This window comes from Pomacea canaliculata, linkage group LG9, assembly GCF_003073045.1.
Source record: "Pomacea canaliculata isolate SZHN2017 linkage group LG9, ASM307304v1, whole genome shotgun sequence".
Classification (NCBI taxonomy): domain Eukaryota; kingdom Metazoa; phylum Mollusca; class Gastropoda; order Architaenioglossa; family Ampullariidae; genus Pomacea; species Pomacea canaliculata.
In genome coordinates this window covers 25554780-25577798 of record NC_037598.1, presented here as the reverse complement: position 1 = coordinate 25577798, position 23019 = coordinate 25554780, and the positions used below count along the sequence as shown (strand labels likewise).

The following is a 23019-nucleotide window of genomic DNA, read 5'->3' as shown; positions in this document are numbered from 1 at the left end:
GTGTTGTACCAGGTCACTTGACAAAATCGGAAACACTTGAAATATTTACTGTTGTCTCAAGGAACCAACACTCTTTATATTGAATGATGGTAGCAAATCTGGAGCACTTTCCTAGAGCACTTGGTTTCGAATGCCTGGATTCTGTGTGTCAGCAAACAGCGTCCACATCTAGCATCCATGTAGCAGAATGGGAACTAAGTCGACATGCCTTAGTAAACCTAATGGTGCTGCTGTGTCAGATCCTGTTCGGCTTGCCCGTTGCTGCTGTTATGGATATCTGTACACCTGTGAAGTATTCTCTGTTCATTACTATGTAGATATTCGCTTTGCTGTCACCGTTAGTGTCAACAGAGCAACAATCATTCCATTTGCCCCACCTCTTCCCCGGAGCGGTCATTTGGCCCCTCACCATAAGTCAGTTCGTCCCAAAATAGAAAAGTAAATTCGCCTCAAGCCCAACAGACGAATCACCGATGAAACAATTAAGTAGCTATCGATATTTCTTCTTTCTGGAACTTTGATCTTTTCCTTCTAAAATTTCATGTTCTGGGGTTGGTCGATCCTGCACTACGGATGTTTATTCACGGAGACTGAAAGTCGATCATGGTCCGCAGTTTGGTATTAAAGATATTAAAGCGATTAGAAACAGCGAAACCTGCATGGCATGTTTACAATTACAGAAACCACGAACTTGTATTACTATGCCTGTCCGTGCTGATCGAGGCGATTTATCGATGGTTTTCAATCGTTATTAACTACCAACCCCACCCCGATCTTGCTTTTTTGTGCTTTTACGTCTTTTATTTAGTTTTTTTTGTGTGAATCGTCAAACACGCTTGGCGAAATACAAATATTATTAATGGAGGATACTCCATCTTTATCTTCCTGTTGATCTCAGTCGCACAGCGGTGGGAAGATTATCTCGGACCAAAGAACTCTGACCAAACGGCAATTAAGAATGAGTGACACTTCTTCCTGCTTCATATTAATCTACACATGTCACAAAGGATGTATGAAACATATGGTTTTGGGTCGTAAGTAAACAAACAAATGCATCGTTTATTGTTGTGAAGCTGAGAAAGTGGATATCAGCGGGAATTCCCTCTCCGTGTGTCCTGACCAACGCGAAAATGGCGACAGTTCGCGGAACTTCTAATCACACGTACAGCACAGACGACCGCTTGGGGCAGGGAGCGACTTGTAGTGTATATAAAGGGCTTTCTAAGGTACAGTACTTTTGTTTCTGTTCTATTTAAGTTGCCAGATATGTTTGTCTTCTGTTGTAATGAACGAAGGAATCTCTTCGATCAGTTTCTCATCAAGATCACAAACACGATCGAGGACTTGATCTATCACTTGCCATCGGTACTAATATAAAAAAAGTTTGAGAAGATTCTTAATTTTCAAGAAGAAGAAACCTAATGTACAGAATGTTTACCTATTCAAACCCATAGAATAAATTATAATTCTTATATTGGCTCAGCATGCACAACACAACACGCAAACGCAAATGTAAACACACGTAAGAGATCGGGTCAGTACATGGCAACATTCATCCATATTTGTGTGTATAATCATCACCATCCAGTGCTAATGGTACAATTAACAACCTGCCAAGGAAAGGTAATAAAACTGTAAAAAAACAGTTTTTTAAAATTAAAAGATAAATAATTATACAAAGAAATTTTAACATGATTTTAAAGGTACTATGTGTTACAGACTGATTAGTACTGGTAAAGTTAGGAATACAATATTATAATGACTACTGAAATATAACAGCAGAACTTTTAGAATGCATAATGGAACTTAATGACACTTTAAAAACTGTAATACATCCATGTGAAGATTATATTTCAAGTTTTTGCAGCATCTCTCACACATGTGTGTGTGTGGGTGGAATATCTTTGTTACTCAACTCAAACTGTTCAAACTGAAGAATTTTAACACCAATCTGAAACTTCAAGCACACAAGAAGTTTGCAAATGAACTCTGTTTCAGGATGGGCAGTTTAGAGCATTGAAGATAACCAACCCCATGGCCATGAGAGATATAACTCGTGAAGTGACTGCTCTTCAGACTCTGCAGCATGAAAACATCATTCACTTCTTTGGCACAGAGACAGAAGTGAGACGCCACAGCAGTTTATTGCATTATAATATTTGTCACTCTTTAGTCTGGTTTTATTGCATTTAACTGTGAAACAGAAGATCACTGGGTTGAGACCTAATTGTGTGTATAGCTGGAAAATCCCTAGTCCATCCAGCAGTTGTCAAGCAGAAATTAGTACTTGTAGCACCTGAACTGAGACCCTAACCTAAAAAGTATGTTTATTTGTCTGTAGTTGTATAGCAGATGATGTGACAACTCTCATCAATCTTTTCATAAAATGATAAGCAGTTTTTTGCTTTGCGGAGTAATGAATTTAATCTTCTGTCATCTTTTCTACTGTTTTTCTTTTAAAGTATCTGATCCCCTTGTCTTCCATTTTACAGCTAATGAACAAACATATAGTGGTTGTTATGGAGTACTGTGAGGGAGGCAGCCTCCAGTCCTACCTACACCAGCCCTGCAACATGTTTGGCTTGCCTGAGCCAGAATTTCTTTTACTCCTGAAGCATCTTGGTACTACTTGTCTGGTATTATTTTTTGTGTGCATGCATGTATTCATGTATGTGTATGTTTATGTAAAAGTCTACTTCGCTGCTTAGCAGTGCTTAAATACAGTAGTGCTAACAAAAAAACCTACAAAAAAAAAAAAATAAAAAATCAAAGGGTGAGGGTAGGAGGAATGCAAAGATGGTGAGAAAATCAGACCACCTTCTCTGTGTGTGAAGGAGGGAGATGCAGAAAATGTTTTTGATGTGAAATTGTGATAAATCATATAGTCATTGTATCATTTTTTTAAAAAAGTTAGAAATAGTACATTGCTGTTATTATAGTCTCATAGTTAATGTTATGCGGCATTTATTGCATATTTTCAGTGTCAGGTATGGAACATTTACGATCACATGGTTTTGTACACCGAGACATCAAACCAGGCAACATTCTTCGTCAGATTGATGAAGAAGGAAAGTAAGCTGCTTGTCTTGTTTTCATCCTGTTTATACTGTTATCAAGTTTTGATAACTTTATCATTTATTTAAAATTGGTTATATAGGGTTTTTTTAATCCTTAATGGAGAGCATCTGAGATATATTTAGATTTGTGGTCTTTCTTACCAGAATAAGTGCTTATTTTTATTTTCCTTCGTGCCTTTGTTGTTGAAGGTCCATTTTCAAGCTGTCAGATTTTGGCACGGCAAGACCACTTGGGGATGATGAATATTTTAAGTCGATTGTGGGAACACCAGACTTCTTAGTAAGATGCTTGTATTTATTACACTAAATTTGAAATCAATCAATTATTAAAATATATTGCATTCAAGTGCACATTAATATTGATTTTAGTGTTAGATTATAGTTTTAGTAGTAATGATGGTCTGCACTGATCAAAATAGTGGAATCTTTCTTGGGTCATTGAAAACGTGACAGTTTGTTGAACAAGTAAGACCCATTAAGGTTGTTTATTAATTAGTATTGCTGTTCTTATGAGAGTTTTTTAATTAGTTATTTTTAGCAGCTGTTAGGTCTTTCTCTATATCCATAAGAAAGATGATCTCAGGGGATTTTTTTTGTTGACTGGCACTCAACTATCATGGTAAAAACTGCATGAGGCATCACACTTACTGGTGACGTTTTTTGGGTTCAAGCAAAAAGGAAAGCATTACTATGCATAATGATTTCAAGAAGTAAAGAAGTCGTGGTGCTGTGTTTACAATCTTGTGGTTTTTGTTGTTTGTTGTTGTTTTCTTTATGTATGTACATAGTATACAATATGGTCATTATGACACTCAAGAAACGTTCTAGCGATAAAAGTGAATGAAAATGTAAAACAGTGATAAAACAATTGAATTAAAAAATACTTGCCAAGTATGATAGTGGCATATGTGTGTCTAAAGTAGCCATTTGATATGGCATGGTTAATTTGATAGCATCAACAATTCTGAAACATAATGAGGTCATTAAAGCAGCTGATTTGAAATTTATAGTATTATAAAGATTAAACTGTATTTTTAGTGAAATATCTGAAACAAACCTTTTTCTTACATATGCCATACTTTAAAATACTATTAATAAAACAAGAGAGTTAGCATTTGGTGGGAACCAATTAAATACATTTACATTCTTTCTTATGGAAAAAATGTTAGATACTCAAACTGATTAGCACTTGAGGTACCACTATATATCGTATTCATTTCATTGTTCTGTCAATTTTTCAGCATCCAGAAATATTCAATGTAGCCTTTGGAATCACAGATACAGACAAAAGTATTGCCTTTCCACACAATGTTGATCTGTGGAGCCTAGGTGTGACAATTTACTGTGCTGCAACAGGCTCAGTACCCTTCAGCCCTCACAAGCATGAGAGTAAACCAACAACAATGTAGGTTGCAAGTTGCAGTTAACTAATGTAGCAATTAAGTATTTTTAAGCTCAAGTTAGTATTGTCATGATTGTGTTACTGTCATGTATATCTGGTTGTGTAAGAAGAGATAAGAAATTAATTATTAACAGCTGTTAAATTACATTTATAGCTAAGGAAGAAACTAAAGTTTTAAAGACATGCTAGCCCACACATATACATCAATTGTTCATCTGCATCATATAATAATAATAAAGGAATTTATATAATATAATGGTATCATATATCTTGCATTATTTATTTTTAATTATCAACATTGATATTATTAATAATAATTGGCATAAATAAATTTATTTATTATATATTATAAAATTTTTAGATTGCAATTTTTTTAACTGATTGTGTGATGACATCTGCAGCCCATGCTGATATTCTGAAAATAGAAAATTTTAAGAAAACGTATGTTCATTTTGGCTTTGGGTTGTTTTTTTTTTTGTCTGTAGGTTTGAGATGATATCCCAAAAACCTTCAGGTGCCATAGGGGCCAGACAAAAGGAAGCCAGAGGCGAAATTCAGTGGATCTTTGCTTTGCCAAATACTTGCCACCTTTCAAGGTCAGTCAACCTTTTGCTGAAATTTTGGTGAGTGTGTGCACGGGTGTGCATGTGTGTTTATACAGCTAATTGGGTTTGGGGGGTGGGAGATTTCTTGTGTTGGATTTGCATTTTTGTGTAAAAAAAATGCTTCATCTTAAGCAGTAAGATTTAACACTTTATCTAGGGTCAAGTCAGGTTATCTCAGGATTAACCATAGAGTTTTCCATGTTTCTATAAAATGTCAAGCCTGAGTAATGCTTAGGGTTAACATCAAATAGACTAAAATAAGCATACACACACCTGTGTATGTGTTTGTGACTGCATACAAATCTGAATGCTCACAAGAGCTGGTAGACTGCTTTGAAGAATAAAACTTTGCTGGAGATAGCTTTTTCAAAATGTTATTGACAGAGGCCTAAAGAAACTTCTCCTTCCGATGCTGGTGGCTTTGTTTGAAAGAGATCCTGCACTGGGATGGACATTTGAGCGTTTCTTTCAAGAATCAAAGAACATTTTGGAAAAAGAGCGAATCACTTATCTTTCACTGCTTCCAAGCCAACCTCCATTTGATGAAATTTTTATTTCTAGATCTCCTGGATTCAGGTAAAAACTTTGTTTCTTCAAATGACTGAATGCAGTTCTTTAACAAAACATTTCTCTCTTTTGTTTGGCTGCATGATGTACAGTGTCTTTCTGAAACAAATTGTCATATCCTTATTTATTTTTGTCTTTTATTTTGCTTTCAGTCTTTGTGTCTGTGTGTGTATTTTGTGTTCTCTTTGTCATCACAATGTGTTTACCATGCCATAAGATATAAAAATCATCTCACATATTTTATTTATATCACAAGATTCAAATGTATTTGTCTTGAAGTGTCGGAACTTAATGCTTTGGCTTGAACTTGTTTCTGTGAGTTTGTTTGCAAATGAGGCTGCCCTTGGATGTTTAAAATTTGATTTTCTTCATATCTTGTGCTAAGATATAATAATTTTTAAAGCAGATAAATATTTTGTTACATTTATTTAAAAGACTCTAGAAGCTTTGAGTCAAATTATAGACAAATTATGTTTACTTCACTTCATACCCTACAAATATTTTATAAAGGAAATGAAATGCATGATCTCTGTATCATCATGCGCTGGCAGAAATTGATTATGGTTAATTTATTTCGTGTGCCACAAAATTTGATTTATAAATTAAACTTATAGTGCATCCTCCTTGTTACAGTTACAATGTCCTAAAAGAGCAGTTAAGCAACCAGCAGACAGAACATGGTATGTCAGAACTGCATGACATTCTGCATGGAGACATAAGCTTAACTGACTGGCCTCAGGAAGATGAACAAGAATTTATTATTCCTCCAACAGATATCAATTCTCCTCTTATTCTGCTTCCTGCTACAGTGCCTCTTTCTTTTGATGGAGATGATAACCTGTTCAGAGAGACATCCATAACTTACACTGCATCTGGTAAGGTCATAATGCCAAAGAATATAAGACATGTAATAATCAGTAACTTTTCTGATTGGATTTAGAGTTGTTGCATAGAGAGAGAGGACAATCAAGTCCTTGATTATTGGATGTATTATAAGAAACTTTATATTAGCAGCCATTTTTGTGATAACTAGATTTCATTTTAAATGATTTGTTTTGAGAGCACATCTTTTATTCAGTTGTATGTGCTAGAGGGATTTTATGCAGATGATGATTTTGTATTTTGAGATTATTGTCACTTTTAAGAAAAAAAAATTTAGCCATGTAATATGCATGTAGTCTGATTGTGATGATCTAGCAAAGTATACAGTTTGTCATTATTTTACTACACTTTAAGTTAGAGAACAGGCAAATTATCGATTTTATTTTGATTGCAGGAGTGATTTTGCCCTTTCTCAAAATATGTGCAATCATCATTTTGATACACCGCTGCGTTGTAAACTTGAAAACTCTTCAGCAACATCTGTGGAGGCTGACAGAAAGACAGATGTAGGTAGTTGTTAAAAGTAAAGTGTAAAGGAGAGTGCTTGTTTCTGCTAAGTTCAGAAACATTACTGTGGGATTTTTAGTTTTGTTTTTAGTTTGTTTTTCTTTCACTCCCACTACCCTACCCACCATCATCTTATACCGCAAGATGATGTGCTACATTAGGTCCATTAAATCTAGTTGATATAATTACAAGGTTATTGATAGTGATAATGATCATCTTCATCCTGATGATGGCGTTGACGATTACAAGAACTTTCCATGACAATTCTGTCATAGGAAAAGACAAAATAATAAGAGTGCTGGATAAAAACATTTTGGCTTTCATAGGAATGTTCATAGGCAGGCATTGTATAGCTGATGAGTTATGTAATCTTGACAGACGTGAACTGAAGAAAGAAGTGCAAGCAGCTGAGAAAACCTTTTACTTGATGACAGAACTGTTTGATGTGATCAGAGGAACAGCAAATATGGCAGAATGGACTAACCAAGAAAACAGCAATTTTAAGGAGGTAAGTCTGCTTCATTTTGCTAAGTTTGAAAAATCAGAGATCTTTGCCTTAATGTTATAGAATGTGCAGTAAGAAAATGGCACATTAATTTTATTTTTCAATAGATTTTGCAAAAAATGTCAAGCATTGAAAGAACGATTGAGGCGGCAAAGAGTGCCTTTAGAGAATCTCCTGGGAAACACCATCTGGACTTTGATGGCACAAAATGGTAAGTTAAAAAATCTATTTCTATTTTTTGACTTCTGAAAGTATAATAAAACTATTATTAATTAATAACTATTATTAATCTTTGTTTTTGATATAAAAAGATGACCTTTTAAAATGACTTAAAAAATCTGGGAAGGTCGTGTGGAGATTGGTTTGAGCAAATTTTGTCAACATTACAACTGCAAAACAATGGAAATTATAATGGCTGTGCATAACAGAGGGAGATCATCTCTCAAACTAGACCTGAGGAATATTGTTTTCCATTGTTAAGTTTGCAGAGAAAAGTTTAGTAAAAAAACTTTTTGTAGGTAACCAAGGTGGAATTGCATGGTTTTCCATGTTTTTTTAAATTTCAGTGCACAGCTTACTCAGAGGGCACAAGAAGAAGCTCAGTCATGTATTGAAGAAATGGAGGGACTTAGAAGAACTATGGAGAGAGCTAAATTTACCACACGGCATCAAGAAAGCTATTTTGAAGCATTAAGGTAAGGGCTTTAAAACAATAAACAGTTTATTTCACTCTATGTGCATATGTAAACAGGCATAATTGTTTTTCTTTTCTTGCAGTAGAAAAAATAGGAATTAATTTTTGTTCCCTATTAATTGTTTAACCATTTATTCCTTCAGGAAAAAGTTGGAAGGAGCATATAAACGTGCACAGAATGTGTGGCAGGAACAAGGCCCTCACAAGGGAGCACTCCTGCGGCTAGACTTTCTCGCTTGGTACAGGTATTACAATTTTATTAATCTGCAATGGCAATTACAGGATATGCAGATGCAATTACAAGGACTGTACAGATGTTTAGTCAGATATAAATGGTCTGCATTAAACATATTTTTAGGTATACATATTCTTGAGACAGAGGCAGAAAAAGCAAACTTTTTTTTTTGTCTTAGATCCCATCTTCAGCTCCATGAAAATGTTCAGAAGTGCCATGAAGACCTTGCTACAGTTGCTGTTCTTGTGGGTCAGCTCTTTAAGGTGAGCAGTGTTACTCAAGCATTTTTAGTAGAATCAGATTTTACATGGAGTGAAATCACTTAAAAGATATTCTTTACATTATTGTTGAGATAGCAGCATACAGCATAGAGATAGTAATTTAGTGCTCTCATGGTGATGATGACAGTGCCTGGAAAAAACTGAAAAATTGAACCCTGTAAATTTATTATATTAAGCAAGGTGGACAGTTATTTAGAAGGGTTTTTTTTTTTAACTCTTTCCTAAATGAAGTATGTGATATGTAATTTGACAACAGTCGTGCAGTGTGAGTAACATAAATTTAATCTCCATTTCCATGCAATCTTATTTTGGAATGCATTTATTTCCCCCTCCCCATATGCAGTAACTGATATTGTACCAGTCAAAAGGATTTTTGCTGAATGGATAAGAGACTAGCTGCCTGGTTTTAATACTGGTTTCAGAGCTGTGTAAACAGAGCTAGCAAAGGAATGCAAGACACAATAACCAAAAGGATGCATAAAAGGTAATATTATGTTGGATATTTTTTATGATTAATTTTATCTTTCACGTCTAATGATGCTTCAAGTTCAATATTTAGCATCCACACACACAACATGACTCATATATTTTTCACTCAAATCTACACGATTGAATGTATTTAAATGAAAGCACATAAAAATTGATAAATTTTTAATTCTTTAAACATGTTATCATGTCTATGAATGGATGAAAAATTAACTGTAATTTTTATTTTTGGACAGCTTACTGAATAGCGAGCAGGGAAGTGTAAGCAGGGAGCAGTTTGCTGATTTATTGACTGGGTGAGGTCTTATTTCCATTTTTGGTTATGCATGGATAGACATTAATATGGGTATATAAAATAAAGTCTGAAGATCATTTATTCATTGCAGTTTTAATATTTTTATTGCATAGTCATGTCTTTATTTTCAGAATTTGTTGAACTACCACAATAATCAAGCCTATTAGTAAACATGCCACCAAACAAACAAAAAAAATGTTTACCATAATTCAATTATCATGAATGTTTCCATAACAGGCTTCAAGACCTGACAGAAAATCTTGAAGCTCCTGAGATCTTCAGCATCCCACATTGATCTGAAGTTAATAATCTGGCATTTAAAGAAAGACTGAATTTCTTTGTGATTATTTCTGAGCAAGGAGCAGTGACATGGTTATTTGTGACATGGTAATTTTAAATTTTATTTGTGGGATTTCTTAACTAGAAAAGAACTGAGTAATATATATATATGGAATATAAGTGCACATGCATGCATTTACATTTATGGGGTTGAAAGAGCAATGGAGTGAAAGGATTTTAGATATTCTATATAGATCTATGTGTTTACTTTGGAGTAGAAAAGATCGCACAAAACTATGATACAGGGAAGTCAACATGGACATAAACTATTGAACCTTGTTTGATTATTATTACAGTTGTGTTAAAAAATGATTTTTGTGGTTTTTAAATGTTCATAATAGTTCTGATCATTGTGCTGTATAACCCAGTGTGAAGTTAAATTTTCAAGCACACATATGCATTAAAAACAATAAATTATTTTCAACCAGTGATTATCAAAGAAAGTATTTGCTGTTAATTTTCAGTAGAATAAAACAGTAAAAATTACTGTGATGTTTTCATATCCACTGGTCTGGAGAAATAAACAGACTGCTCTTGTCATTTAGAAAAGGTCTATAAAGTGGCTGTTAGAACTGTAAATAGTTCGCTGTATCAAGGACAGATCTTATCTTCTCCTTCCACCATGATTTACCTTCTGTTATTAATCAGGCATCCATCTCCAACGTGATCAGTGGTTTATTTTCTCCACCATGAGCTGAGCAGGCCTCAAGCTTTGATCATACTTACCATAAGATGATGGTGCCTTCCCAAGTTCTTGATTGATAAGCTCATTAAATTCTGGGCATGCTTATAAGTAGGTGTGGCCTATATTTCACACACATGTACTTCATGTTATGTGAGTGTGTGTTCTCTGTTTACAAATGTACCGCTCTTTTATACTTCAGTTTATCCAAGATGTCTGCAATATACATTTCTAGAAAATATGAGGCATTTAATAAATGATATAACTTATGCCTTTGTTCTTTTTAAAGTTCATGAAAATTAATAATTTTATTATTTTCTTATTCTTGCTTATATAAACAGACAATTTTTTGGGGGGTGGTGGTGGTTAGATCAGCAGAGGTCATGTGAAGAGTCTGTACGTATTATTTTATGTGGGGTCATGATGTTGGGTTTATTTGTACACATCTCCTCACATCTTATGATTGTTTACAAACATGTGGCAGATAGCTTATGGTTATCTGAATCCTGTTTCCATTTCACATTTTTTTTTTAAAAACACAAATATATATATAGAGAGATATCAAGTAACGCATGTACAAATAGTTTTTCCATTTGTTTCTTTAGTCCCCACTTCTTTATGCCCACCCTTAAACTCATCACAATAAAATACTGTATGTTGCAGCGTTCTGAGCAGTAAATAATGTCTGCGATAGCCCATCATCATTTTGTGGAAGGTTTCCCACAAAAAGGCTGTGATATATCGAGGACACTAACCTGTAACCATATAACAAATCTAAGTTCCTTGTAAAGCTATAAACCTCTATCAGGCAACTGGCGGTCATCCTGTTTCCATACTCCCTGTCAAAGCAGCTGTTTGCCACCACTCATATGTAACTAAATATTTTTAGACCAGAGGTTGCAGCTTCCACCAGTATCTTGTGTAGATGTTGGAGGCAATTTATCTTCCTTGTCTGGCAGGGCGTTGATGTTTTCCAGAATGCGACAGTGCACTAATGAGAATGTTGACCCATGACGATCCCTTATATGTATATACTAGCTCCCGCGTTAGAAGAATCTCACGTGTCTGACCCTTGACTTGTTGCTCTGCTCATACTTGAAACTTGAGAATGTATTTAGTAACGAAACTAGGTGTCTCCAGCTTTCTCGATCGAGAAACTTTCATCTGTCTCTCACATGCTCTAAACTTTGTCTGCTTGACTTCCGAGCACACACAAACACAAACACAAACACAAACAAACTAAAATATCCCTATTATCTGCTTCATTTCATGGTTCATCTAAAGTCATTGGCACGCCTACGTCCGGGATTCCGGTTTGCGCGGGACGCTATGGAAACTGATGAATGCTGCCATAGGATGGTGATAACAATGAAGTCCTCTCGATCATTACTTCCTAGTGCAACCACGAACTTGTTTACACATCCATGGTGCAACTGCAGTCCTCCAACTGCCGAGGGGAACGGGATGGGCGACGAAGACTGTGAAAAGAAAAAGCCATCACTCGGGTTTTTATTTTATGAATTCAGGGCTGACAGATCTTGTCAAGCTATGCCAGAAGTCGCTAAATAATTCTGTGCAGTTGCTTTTAAGTACAATTGAACCAGAAGATGCAGAGTGCTAATAAAAGCAAAAACACGAATAGTTACAACGCACTTCATTAACAAAGTCACGAATCTGCATAAAAGTATATTCTCGTAGTCTGAGTGCCTGCATCTTTAGTCACTTCTTTTTACATCATCCGACATGACTTTCTCAGTGGATATAGTCACTGGCTTACGAACTGAAAGGCACTTAGTTCAATATCCATGTGGCGCAACCTCTCCCCCAGTCGACTCAGCTGGTGGGAATGGGTACCTTGGAAAGTAAGGCACCGGGAAAGGGGAGATGGACACTGCCCTCACATAATCTGGCTCCGAAAATGTGAGGTTTTTACCACCTCACTCCACAAGGACCTTAAAAAAAGTTTTTTTTCACAGTCAGTGCACATTAAGTCGTAGCAGTATAGGACTTGCTAGTCAGTTCAGCTTCGGTCATGAGTAGGTGAGGTAAGTTCTAGTGCGACTAAAGTGTTCTGGAACGTTAGATTTTTTTTTCGGTAATGACAGATCATTGTCAAGTTTCTTCCGTCATCTTATCGCTCTTCTTTTCAACCTCTTCATGTGTAAGATACTTTCAGCGTGCCCTTCCTAGCTTCCTCCTATTTACCGGCCATCAGAAAGCTCTCACCCACCTAACCAAACCTCGCTCTGCGTACTCTGGTTGCTGGCCACTGGCTAATGGCAGCTGCTGACGTCGGGCTCCCATAAAACTGATGCCTGGTGACTCAGTCTCGCCAGACAATCCATCCTGTTCCTCATCAGTCTGGGGTTCCACTGAAATGTGGACGTCTAACGACTCCAATCAACTACATCCAATTTCTTGATAACATTTTCAACCTTTTTATTCTGTTTTTATAATGTTTAGTACTAAGTAAAGATGGCAGAAGAACTATCCTTATACCATGGAGCTCAAAGTGAATTCAAAGAAAGCTTTCATTTATTTTTTTATTTCTTGTCCTTTTGTTGTTGTTGTTGTTGTTGTTGTTGTTGTTGTTTGTTGATGTGGTTGTTGCTAGAAAAAACTATTTTTAAAATTAAGTAAAAGTACTCGCGTTCGAGGTGCAAAAGGAAACGTACATAGTTTTGGAAGGAATACCCTGATCGAACCATAACATATCTGTTGAACCAGTGTTTGACGCTGAAACTTTCCTGTGTAATGGAGTGTATTTAAGTAAATATTCATATAGTATGTAGATAATTAAAAATACTTTGGCTAGAATAAATACTGTAAGGGATTATAGTAGAAAGTAAAATGTGAAAAAGACCACATCAAGCACAGATAACACTTAGACTCCCCCACACACACACACACACACACGGTTTTGCCCACAAATCTTATCTCAGTTTCTTCCGCAATCACTCTTACACACCTTCTCCACATCCGAAGCATCTTTGACACACCTACAACAGTTCGACGACAAACCAGTAATTAGTTTCGTCAAGAGAGATAACGCGCGTTGGACGGTCCGATATATAGGGGCCTGCCAGACTCACCTCAAGGCAAACCTTGCGACAGACCCCTGAAGCTTGCTTTCACCTGGGTACTGACCACGACTTCTGCAACCGTCACTGCTGTCACGATGAAGACCCTGCTGGTGTTCGCAAGTGTCCTGGGGCTGGCTTTGGCTGTGCCAACTAGAGGTTAACTTGATTTGTCCATCTCCTCGTGCTTGTTATATTACTTGTGAACACTTTTTGTTGTTTTGTTTAGGGTCAAGATTTCCAGATGGCGGTGTTATGGCTTATGTTGTCAGTGCATTGCGTCAGTCAGTCGTCCCTTGACCACGACCCGTGGTTGGGGGGATCACATGGATAAACGTAGCAGCTGACAGGCCGCCATCTTGTCTATTGTGGGCGATAGTCAGCAGGTCCTGTACAGGTCGACCAGTCCAGTCTTTGACCTCCGTAAGTCAGTTCTTCCTCTGGTCACCGCGGCGTCAGCCACCCTCTATGGTGTCTTGAAGGACAGACTTCCACAAGGTGTCGTTCCAGGTCACATGACCAAAGATGACCAGCTTACGTCACTTGACTGTTGAAAGTAAATGTTCCTAGTTCCTACGAGTGTGGCCATCTTGTTTTGTACAAAGCCATTGGTTCTATGTTTTCTGTATGAGATCCGGAGCAGCCTCCTCAGCCACTTGTTGTCCAATGCCTGGATTCTCCTTTCCGTCTCGGCGAGCAGAGTCCACTTGTCACATCCGTACAGCAGGATCGGCACTACCAGGGATTTGTACAGCTTGTACTTGGTAGTAAACCTTATCTTATGGCTATGCCATATCCTATCTAGTCTAGCCATTGCCGCTGTTGTTGTCACGATCTTGATGCGGATATCTGGGGTGGAGCTGCCGTCCTTGGAGAGGGTCCCAAGCTTTGATGCGCGTCTCTGACTTTCCCCTGTTGTTGATTTTTTTTTTTGGTGTATGTTGGTGGGGGCTTTTGTGTGTTGAATTTTTATTTTTGAGTTTAAATAAATAACTGGCGTACAGTCTTCTACATATATATATATAAAACTTGGCTGTTCAAATTGGTGTATTATGATTCTTCTGAGCATAAACAAGAGAATAATGAACTGTAATAAAGTGCTTATCTTGTTTTTTCAGAAGACCGACAAACAGCTTGTGTAGGTAAGTACGACTTCTTGTATCTTGAAAATAAAAAGACAATATAGCAGATAATCAGCCAATATAAAAATATAGATGAAATTACATACTAAGCTAAGCAATCAGTTCGTATATTGTTGAATGTGTTATAAGATCAGATAAGATATTTGCTTGCTACCCTCATCTCCACGGCCTCTTTAAAAACCAAACTGGAATCATTAACGTCTTTCCGATTTTTTGGATAATTAAAAATGCATTCAAGCAGATCTTCTGCTGAAGTAAATGAAATAACTCATAAGTACTTATTTTTTTTAGACGCCTTCGAGAATGTTCCCAACATCTGCTTGAAGAACCCGTTCAGTCAAGTGTACTTTGCGCATCCCTCGGACGTCACCAAGTTCCTGCAGTGCGATGTGTATGGCCGGATGTACGTCATCCAGTGTCCTGCTGGCGAAGGTAGGAACGTCACCTGAGGGCACATACCTTATTTTTCTTTCTCTCTCAAAACTAATCTCTTCCTAGTTGTCATTGGCAATGTTTGTAGTAGGGTGAATCAGTGTTATAACAAGAAAATGAGAGAAAATATCTCCTGTCGCCTTTACTTTCCCGTTCGGTGCTCATTCTGCTTGATATTTTCTTTTTCTTTCTATCATTTCTCTATTTTTGTTTCGTCACTTTAGTTTAACGATGTAAACAAGTCATAACTTTGCATCACCGTTAAAGGGACATCTGACTTATTTATGAATTGAATACTACACTTACACCTCAACAACAGTCTACTGTTTATTTTAGTAGATATTGGTGGTGAAACACTGGCATTCAAGCAGTGAGCGTGTGTGTTGGGGTGGGAGATGAGGGTGGCAGTAATAGCTGAGGTACATACACCACAGTCTGGTCTGTGACATATCAGGGTTCTAGGGGGTCATGTTTATCAGTGACAGTAAATCACTCAGTCTTGAACTGCATTTCAGTCTTCGTGGTATCGAGCAACAGCTGCCAACCACATTCAGTCTCAGAAGTCCCGTCTGCTACGACTAAGCCAGTAATTCTTCCCATCATCGGAGAGGTGAGCGTTTGATTTACTTAGCATGACCTGCCAGTGTTGCTGGGGAGGGGGTGAGGTAAGTGTTTGGATGAAGTGGAAACGGTTAGTAGGTTGTTTGAATTTCCTTCTATTAGAGTTTTTGTAGGCACAGCCAGGCACTTGTTTGCGTTAATTTGTCTTTTAAATGCGGGTGCAGATATGTCAAAATCAAGGACTGAAGACATATAAATCTTGTTCTTTTTAATTTTAAAAAAAATCTGTATTCAGAAAAAATGGATACTGTAAACTTGTGGGTAGAGCGGTAACGGTGGAAGTTGCTACTGCCAGGTTGGATTACTCCCCTTGCCTTCTCAGCAGCTGCTTAGCAGAAACGTTAACCGTTATTTTAAGGGAGGTAATATCGGGGGGTGGGTGGGTTTGACTCACTTCTTCACTGACGCTGCTCCTACAACCACTGGCTATGGCCATTTCTACCCTCACACCCCCTTCACAACAAACGTTTGTCATAAGACACTGTCACACTGTTGAAGAGTCCCCACTGACCGTCGTTGGTCAGTGTCAGACCAATGTCGAATGTCAGTCATTTGACTCCAGCTTACTTCCTCCTGTCTTCATGTTTTTGTGTAGCGAGGTGCTTTACGGAGGCACAAAAGTAAGGGGCTTGGGAGGATGACGACGACGATGACGACGATGTGTATGTGAGTGTACGTGGGTGCGTTTATGATTATGTGTGTTTGTGTTCTTGCCCATCTGTTCAAGCAGTCTTCAGGCGCTAACCCATGTACAGTAAAGGGGCAAGAGTACTACCCTGTGGCTGGCGACCGGACCAAGTTCGTCAAATGCGATCTTGTTGGCAACCCAAGCATCATGAACTGTCCAACAGATCTTGTCTGGGAACAAAAGGTCATAACGTGTGTCTACCCGTATGAGGCCTTCCTGCTCGACTCCAGCCAAGGCCACTCGGGTGAAGGAAGCTCTGGCATCATCACTGACCCCAACATTAATGGTGCCGGGGACAGCCCCTGCACACAGAATGCCATTAGTGCAGGTCACTTCTACTTCCCACATCCCCAGCCTGAAAAATTCATTCAATGCGACCTCTGGGGTAAAGCTTACGTCATGTCCTGCCCCAAAGGTTACCTCTGGAACGCCAAGCTTGTCACCTGCTACGATCCTTTCCCTTGAACTTTCTGAAAAGATCCCGGTAGAACACAGTGAAAGTGACTGTATTTTCAAAAGTAACCAGCATGTCTCTTACCTTTCTTTCGGATTTCTTGATCCTCTGGTCAAACAGATTGATCATTTATTAAAACAGTATGTTCAAGTAGCTAACTCCCTAGGTAACTGCAATATATTGGAATATCCAACGAACGAGACCATCCTATTTTTAGTATCTGTTATATCTTATTCTTGTCCTCATGTTGAGCATACTTGAAAACTCAGACGAAGAAAGACGCAGAATCTTTACATTGTATCTGATTTGTTACAACGATGTCCGTGTTATTAAAGAAAAAGAAGCATGACTTATATTGGATTTGTCTGTCGTTTGGTTTCTATTGAGCATTAAAACTATGATTGTTTACTTCTCAGATCACAATCAGCCAACCAGATACAACAACAACAACAACAACAACAACAACAACAACAACAACAACAACAACAAGAAGAATAAAATCAATTATACAGAAAACGCAAAGAAAAACAAACTACACACTCGCGCGCGCATGCACACGACATGAGTGCGTGAATGATGAACAAAAAGAATAAAGAATGCAAACAACAGACTAGAAAGCTTATCAGAGACCAAAACCTCACCTCAAGTTTACAACAGAACCTCTTTTTTGGGTCCCAAACTTTAAACTGAGAGTGTTCGTTAATGCTACTAAAAACACAGAGTGTGCACAGACTCGACACTTCCACAATAAATTATCTCGACATTTACCTGTATCCCAGCAACATGACAGCAAGGGACAATGTCTCCATGTATCGTCTTCACAACAAGTAGAGCTCCAGCAATGCGGCTGAAGCGCTTGTCAACGGTTCTCACATTTCATTTCATCTTCAATCTCCTCACTTGTCGCTAAGAACAATAAATGATTTCGTTTCCCTTCAAAATTATTTTTGCGATTGATAGCAGACCCTGAACCCCAACCCCGTTAGACAGAAACTTGTCATGGAGTTTGTTGTTATCTGGATCTCAAAGGCTTGTTTACTTGAGTAAACAGTCATCTGTCACTCTGACACCGGGGTCGCTTTGAAAGAAATTTTGAAGCTGTTTTCGTTCGTTACATTCAGGTTAAAGTTATTTAATGCATTGCATGCCACTCGTCGAGTCACACTATCCTGCAGCTGTTCCCATAAGATGTTTCTTTGTAACCTCTTCAAAGCTCTCGAAGCGACAGTAGTTGCCTCAAACATTAAACGAAATTAAATAAACGAGTAAACGATTAGCCTGGAGAACCAGTTTCATCAAAGGAATGGAATGGAGACTAAGTGCAACGAACATTATTCTTACTTTTCTTTTGACTTTGTAACTAGAGCACCTTCCCATCTTCATATTGCCCACTGAGACAAATAAAGTTGATCATTGTCATTGTTTGTTGTGCTGTTGTTGCTGCTACTACTGCCGCTATGATGATGATGTTTTACCTGTATACAAATGATGGTAGAAAAAAGGCTGGAGGCAAGGTGTCCAGAATGAGAGCAACATGGCGAATAAATAAGTTAAAGGTGTACGAGTCTTATTTCCTTTAACCTTTCATTTGTCAACGTTCATTCTGGCACGGTTATAACCCCTCTCGTTTTTTTCTCAGGCTGTAGTGATAAGAGAATGTAAAGGTTAGGTTAATGTTGATAACCGACCGACGGGTGGGCGTGGTAGTGGCTATAAAAGTGCGAGCCCACCCGTAAAGACCCACCCAGTCGGCAGAGCGTGAGGATCACACACAACGACTGCACAAAACAGGAAAGCTCTCTGGAAGTCTTGTCACGATGAACCATCTAGTGTTGGGTCTGGTGCTGCTCCTGCCTCTGTCCCTTGCTGTGCCAGCCAGGGGTAAGTCTTTCATGAAAAACAAACTGTAAAATACGACAACATTATGCGGTGTGCGTTGTATCTCTAGTCCCATCCCCAGACCTCCATTGTGTGTCTGTCAGCAGCAAGTTTAGCCATGCAGTTTGTTACATTAAAATGACAAAAAAATTTTCATTAACTTGTTAATTTGTTCATATTTGTTTGAATGATCTGAAGCTATGCTGTCATCGTCGTCGTCATCTTCATAGTAAATGTTGTCTTTTTTGTTGTTTTTTTTTCCCCTGCTTCAGTAACGGCAGTCTCCCTTTATACTTTTCTTCTTTCCCAATTCATTCTCCGTAAACTGTTTCTTCTCTCTAACATACACACGACATTTGTATGCGTCTGTCTCGTGTAAAGCTTATCTCCGATACCAAAACATTGTATTTGTGTTTTGTTTTTTCTCAAAAAAAAGCTATTCGACTTTTGCTACAAAAAGTTGAACTTTTAGTCTGATTTATACTTTTATTTTTTTTTATTTCATTCACAGAAAAGAGAGATGCACCATGTCAAGGTAAGCACATTACTAATCAACTGCCGAAACAGCTTAATTACGCCTTTGTTGAAAGAACCGTGATTTCAGTGTAGATGTGAAATGGAAAGAAAGATTGAATCAGAAACAGAGACATATGACGGAAAGGAAACGAAGAAAGAATAATTCCTGGGTCTTGATGCATTCGTTTAGCGGCTTAGCCGATCGCTTAGAGTAATGGTGTCCGAACTCGAGCGTTCGATACCCGTATAATCCAGCTGTCTCACCCGATCCCCTTCCTCAGATTACCCATGGGGTATGAGGAAGTGGATAGTAAGTGGTAAGAGAACTGCCACCCGCATCCTGTTCGTGTGTCACTTCTAACCTACCCCAGAAAAGGATACTTGGCTCCATTGCGGGGTGGGGCAAAGCTAAAGCAGAGAAAGGTGATGGGTACTGCCCTCACAAAAACCTGTCCCCATCCCCCCAGCCAGAACACCGTGGACTTTCATGCCTCACCCTCCCAGCAACGACCTAAGAAAGGGCGACCTTTACCTCGCGGGTTGGGGAATGTAAACGAAGGAAAGACTGAGATCCACCCTTACAAAAAAGTTGGCCAGAAAAGTGAAGAACGCTGTCTCTAACGCCTCACTCCCCCAGGACCGAAAGATTAGGGGAGTACCATTGGCTTTTAAATTATTATTGATGCATTTCTTCACTCGCCCGTCCTTGCAGCATAGCAAGTACGTTTAGAGTTTCACAATAAACAGTATTTTAGAATGCCAACACTCGTTGGAATTATTTTGTTCTTTCTATTAAAGACTCACTCAGAATTAGAAGTGTTCTCAAAGATGATGTACTTGAAACAGTCACTAAAGCTGCTGTACTGATGGAGTACTAAACCTTGTTGCACAGACACCTACATTGATGTTCCCAACGTCTGCGCCAGCAACCCGAGGGGGATGGTGTTCTTCCCTCATCCCACTGACCACAAAAAGTACCTGCAGTGTGACGTCTACAACAACATGTACATCGTCCAGTGCCCCCCGTGTCAAGGTCAGTGAAAGGCCGAGTCTCGAGCCTCCCTTATACATACCCTGAGGGTTAGACAGGAATTTATTTGTCAATCTGTAAAGGCTCTTCTTAACAGGACCAATGTGGACGTTGACCAAACGATGCATTAAAAAAAATCTACTTTACTGTTTCTATTGTAACTGAACTTCCGATATTTTGATGCGTGAACTGAATACTTACAGCGTCTATCGAGAGAGGGAGGGAAGAAATTGGTATTTTACGCCGAGCCAGCAGCTAAAGCTATATCACAGCTAAGCAGCCAGCAATGTAAACAGATGCTGCATGCAGAGAAAGAACAGCGTGCCCGAGGCAAGATCTGAACCCAAGGAAGTCAATCTTCACTGCATTAGTGACAGGCGATAACCGTTGCGCCACTGGACCGCTCACATCTACCGGGAAGACCGCATATCACATCGCAAGAAAGTCAATAATCGATGATCAGCAATGGGGAATTGATCCGTTGTATGGGAGGTAGATTTTGTAACATGAACCAGTGTTTCTTCCCCACTAAACCGTACTTTGTTTCGCTCTCAGGAATCATGCCAAGGTAAAGTCCCGGCTTCGCCTTATTTGGATTTGGTGTTTTGTGGTAGGTCTCGCTAGGTAAATAATGAAACTGCCACCATGTGATTATATGGGGACGAAACTGTTGATGATGTGCATTTGGCACAGTCTATCGCCTTTACTCGCTGGCCGACTGTTCAGGTCTAGCTGTCAAATAATTTTTTTTTCATTTTCAGAGTTCGTCTTTTCGGCCAGCAGATGCCAACCGTCCTCCACGTCCCCGGTTACCCCGGCTCCAACTCCACAGGTGGCATTTTCTTAACAATGACAAAGACTAACTTAATATCAGTGCGAAATTACAGTCGGGAAGTGTGCTCAGTTACAAAACTAAGACAGAAATGCTAGCTACAAAATGACAAGGTTGTGCAACACTGTCACAGTCACAATCAGTTTTCAAATGTCTTCTCTGCCTTACACAATATAAACTTTCAACTGATTTTAATCTTAAATGAAACCTAATCATCTCTTTTACCACCCTGACATGATTAAGGTACTTTTCTCATGTCACTTCCCCCAAATCTTGCATTAAAAAACCTGTGGATGTTCAACTCCAATTGTTGCAACGCATAATTGTGAAATTTCTGAAGCAACAGCAAGTCTGACTTTAATTCTGTGCTACATGTATATTAAACTACAAGTTTTCACAAACTGAAACTCTAGTCTGCAGGCATTTACAACACAAATTCCATATCCCCCCTTTCTTTCTCTATCTCTCACACACAAAGAAATCCGTATCCTCTAAGTCTTGGTCGTCCCATCTCCATCAGATTAAAAAAAAATAAGATCGCCATTTTTAATAAGATAAAAGTACTGAAACTTGAAATTTCCTAAGTGCCTTAAGTTCTCTTAGTGTTGGTGAATATAGTAATCGAGTTTGGACATGTTCCCAAAGCTTTAATCTTTCAAACGCTCACACCAAGCCTTGGTTTCCGTTGCTCTTAACGTACAGCTTTGGCAAACATGTGACCATATTTAGTAATGTATAAACATGTTTCTGCTTGCAGCCTGTGAACAACCACTGCACGGCTGAAGGCATGGCACGGGGTTACCTCTACTTCAAAGTTGACGGCGACAACACAAAGTACATAGAGTGCGACCCCAACACAGGCAGCGAGAACATCATATCATGTCCATCTCCTCGAGTGTGGGACATGAGCGTTCTTTCTTGCGTTTATGACACCCAAGGTGGCAGTGGTCATTTTGGGGCAATCCCTCTCGACCCCAACCCTTGTACTTCTGCAGCCATCTCAGCTGGCCACTTATATTTCCCGTACATTGCACAAAACCAGTTTATACAGTGCGACAATCGTGGAAACGCATATATTAATACGTGTCCTTTCAGGTTCTCCTGGAACGCCTATCTCCAAACATGCTTCCGACCGGTCTTTTGATACCCTGCGACCACACAAAATACGTTCGAAGAAAAGATTTCTTCCTTCGCGACATTAAACTTACAAAAGCCAACGGATCTTATTAAGCAATAACTGTCATGTTAAAGCTTTCTCGGCACTGGGACACTAGTTCTTACCGTCATAGCCGTGCAAAGAATAAAACGGTTGTTTTGTTGAGAGTGGATCACAAGATAGTACTGACTGCCGGACTTTTTATTGGTTGGTTCGTATGGCGGCAGAGACTAAATGTCAAGACGTATAATTCTGGTACAACATACAATTAAAAATACACAGAAGAATATATCCTTGCTCGCAAGCTAACATTGACTAGCTACTGTGTATTTGCTTTTTGGAAACAGAACAAGCTTACTGCACTTAGGTCATAATTTGTTCATTAATTTTCACTACAGACCGCACAATGTGCCATGATTCGCTTCTATGTTGCTTTCTTAAATCATTATCGTAAATCATATACTTAAAATGTTTTCAAAATAAAGCATGCTTTTTAAACATTTTACTGTTACTTAAGCTGTCTGACATTGTAATGTGAGAGTGTTTAGTCCAAAGATAAATATTTATAGAGGGTAGGAGGGAAAATTTTGATGCCACAGACTATTACAACAACTCCGCCTGGAAACCACTCGG

At 38.4% G+C, this 23019-nt stretch overlaps 3 protein-coding genes across 5 annotated transcripts; all 3 read left to right on the top strand.

The window, feature by feature from the left end:
- The first annotated feature begins 460 nt into the window (after positions 1–460).
- On the top strand, positions 461–10826 carry LOC112572394 (inhibitor of nuclear factor kappa-B kinase subunit epsilon-like). Of its 2 annotated transcripts, XM_025252056.1 has the most exons (18): positions 461–1226; positions 1999–2124; positions 2493–2622; positions 2982–3072; positions 3267–3357; positions 4319–4482; positions 4965–5075; positions 5469–5660; positions 6285–6526; positions 6928–7039; positions 7419–7548; positions 7653–7756; positions 8112–8240; positions 8383–8484; positions 8653–8737; positions 9178–9239; positions 9478–9537; positions 9774–10826. In XM_025252056.1, the coding sequence occupies exons 1-18, from the start codon at positions 1131–1133 to the stop codon at positions 9829–9831; spliced, it is 2085 nt and encodes a 694-aa protein (XP_025107841.1). In that variant the 5' UTR covers positions 461–1130; the 3' UTR covers positions 9832–10826. The 2 variants fall into 2 exon arrangements, with proteins under 2 accessions (XP_025107841.1, XP_025107842.1); XM_025252057.1 differs by lacking the exons at positions 461–1226; positions 1999–2124 and having other exon boundaries at positions 2515–2636; positions 9774–9855.
- Positions 10827–13616: 2790 nt separating this feature from the next.
- Positions 13617–17323, top strand: LOC112572395. Of its 2 annotated transcripts, none has more exons than XM_025252058.1 (5): positions 13617–13796; positions 14756–14779; positions 15071–15211; positions 15727–15821; positions 16560–17323. In XM_025252058.1, the coding sequence occupies exons 1-5, from the start codon at positions 13736–13738 to the stop codon at positions 16983–16985; spliced, it is 747 nt and encodes a 248-aa protein (XP_025107843.1). In that variant the 5' UTR covers positions 13617–13735; the 3' UTR covers positions 16986–17323. The 2 variants fall into 2 exon arrangements, with proteins under 2 accessions (XP_025107843.1, XP_025107844.1); XM_025252059.1 differs by having other exon boundaries at positions 13628–13796; positions 16563–17323.
- A 1378-nt stretch (positions 17324–18701) lies between these two features.
- LOC112572180 lies at positions 18702–22886 on the top strand. Its single transcript, XM_025251751.1, has 5 exons — positions 18702–18855; positions 19364–19387; positions 20261–20401; positions 21160–21230; positions 21988–22886. The coding sequence occupies exons 1-5, from the start codon at positions 18792–18794 to the stop codon at positions 22372–22374; spliced, it is 687 nt and encodes a 228-aa protein (XP_025107536.1). The 5' UTR covers positions 18702–18791; the 3' UTR covers positions 22375–22886.
- Positions 22887–23019: the final 133 nt, after the last annotated feature.

What these genes read in the sequence shown, in the direction of transcription:
- LOC112572394 (XM_025252056.1), top strand. Translation starts at nt 1,131, where the DNA reads ATGGCGACAGTTCGCGGAACTTCTAATCACACGTACAGCACAGACGAC. An exon ending in GAGAGTAAACCAACAACAAT is followed by an intron (nt 4,483 to 4,964) that starts GTAGGTTGCAAG and finishes TTTTGTCTGTAG; the next exon opens with GTTTGAGATGATATCCCAAA. An exon ending in AGCTATTTTGAAGCATTAAG is followed by an intron (nt 8,241 to 8,382) that starts GTAAGGGCTTTA and finishes TTATTCCTTCAG; the next exon opens with GAAAAAGTTGGAAGGAGCAT.
- LOC112572395 (XM_025252058.1), top strand. Translation starts at nt 13,736, where the DNA reads ATGAAGACCCTGCTGGTGTTCGCAAGTGTCCTGGGGCTGGCTTTGGCT. An exon ending in CCAGTGTCCTGCTGGCGAAG is followed by an intron (nt 15,212 to 15,726) that starts GTAGGAACGTCA and finishes ACTGCATTTCAG; the next exon opens with TCTTCGTGGTATCGAGCAAC. An exon ending in TTCTTCCCATCATCGGAGAG is followed by an intron (nt 15,822 to 16,559) that starts GTGAGCGTTTGA and finishes CATCTGTTCAAG; the next exon opens with CAGTCTTCAGGCGCTAACCC.
- LOC112572180 (XM_025251751.1), top strand. Translation starts at nt 18,792, where the DNA reads ATGAACCATCTAGTGTTGGGTCTGGTGCTGCTCCTGCCTCTGTCCCTT. An exon ending in GAGAGATGCACCATGTCAAG is followed by an intron (nt 19,388 to 20,260) that starts GTAAGCACATTA and finishes CTTGTTGCACAG; the next exon opens with ACACCTACATTGATGTTCCC. An exon ending in CCAGTGCCCCCCGTGTCAAG is followed by an intron (nt 20,402 to 21,159) that starts GTCAGTGAAAGG and finishes TTTCATTTTCAG; the next exon opens with AGTTCGTCTTTTCGGCCAGC.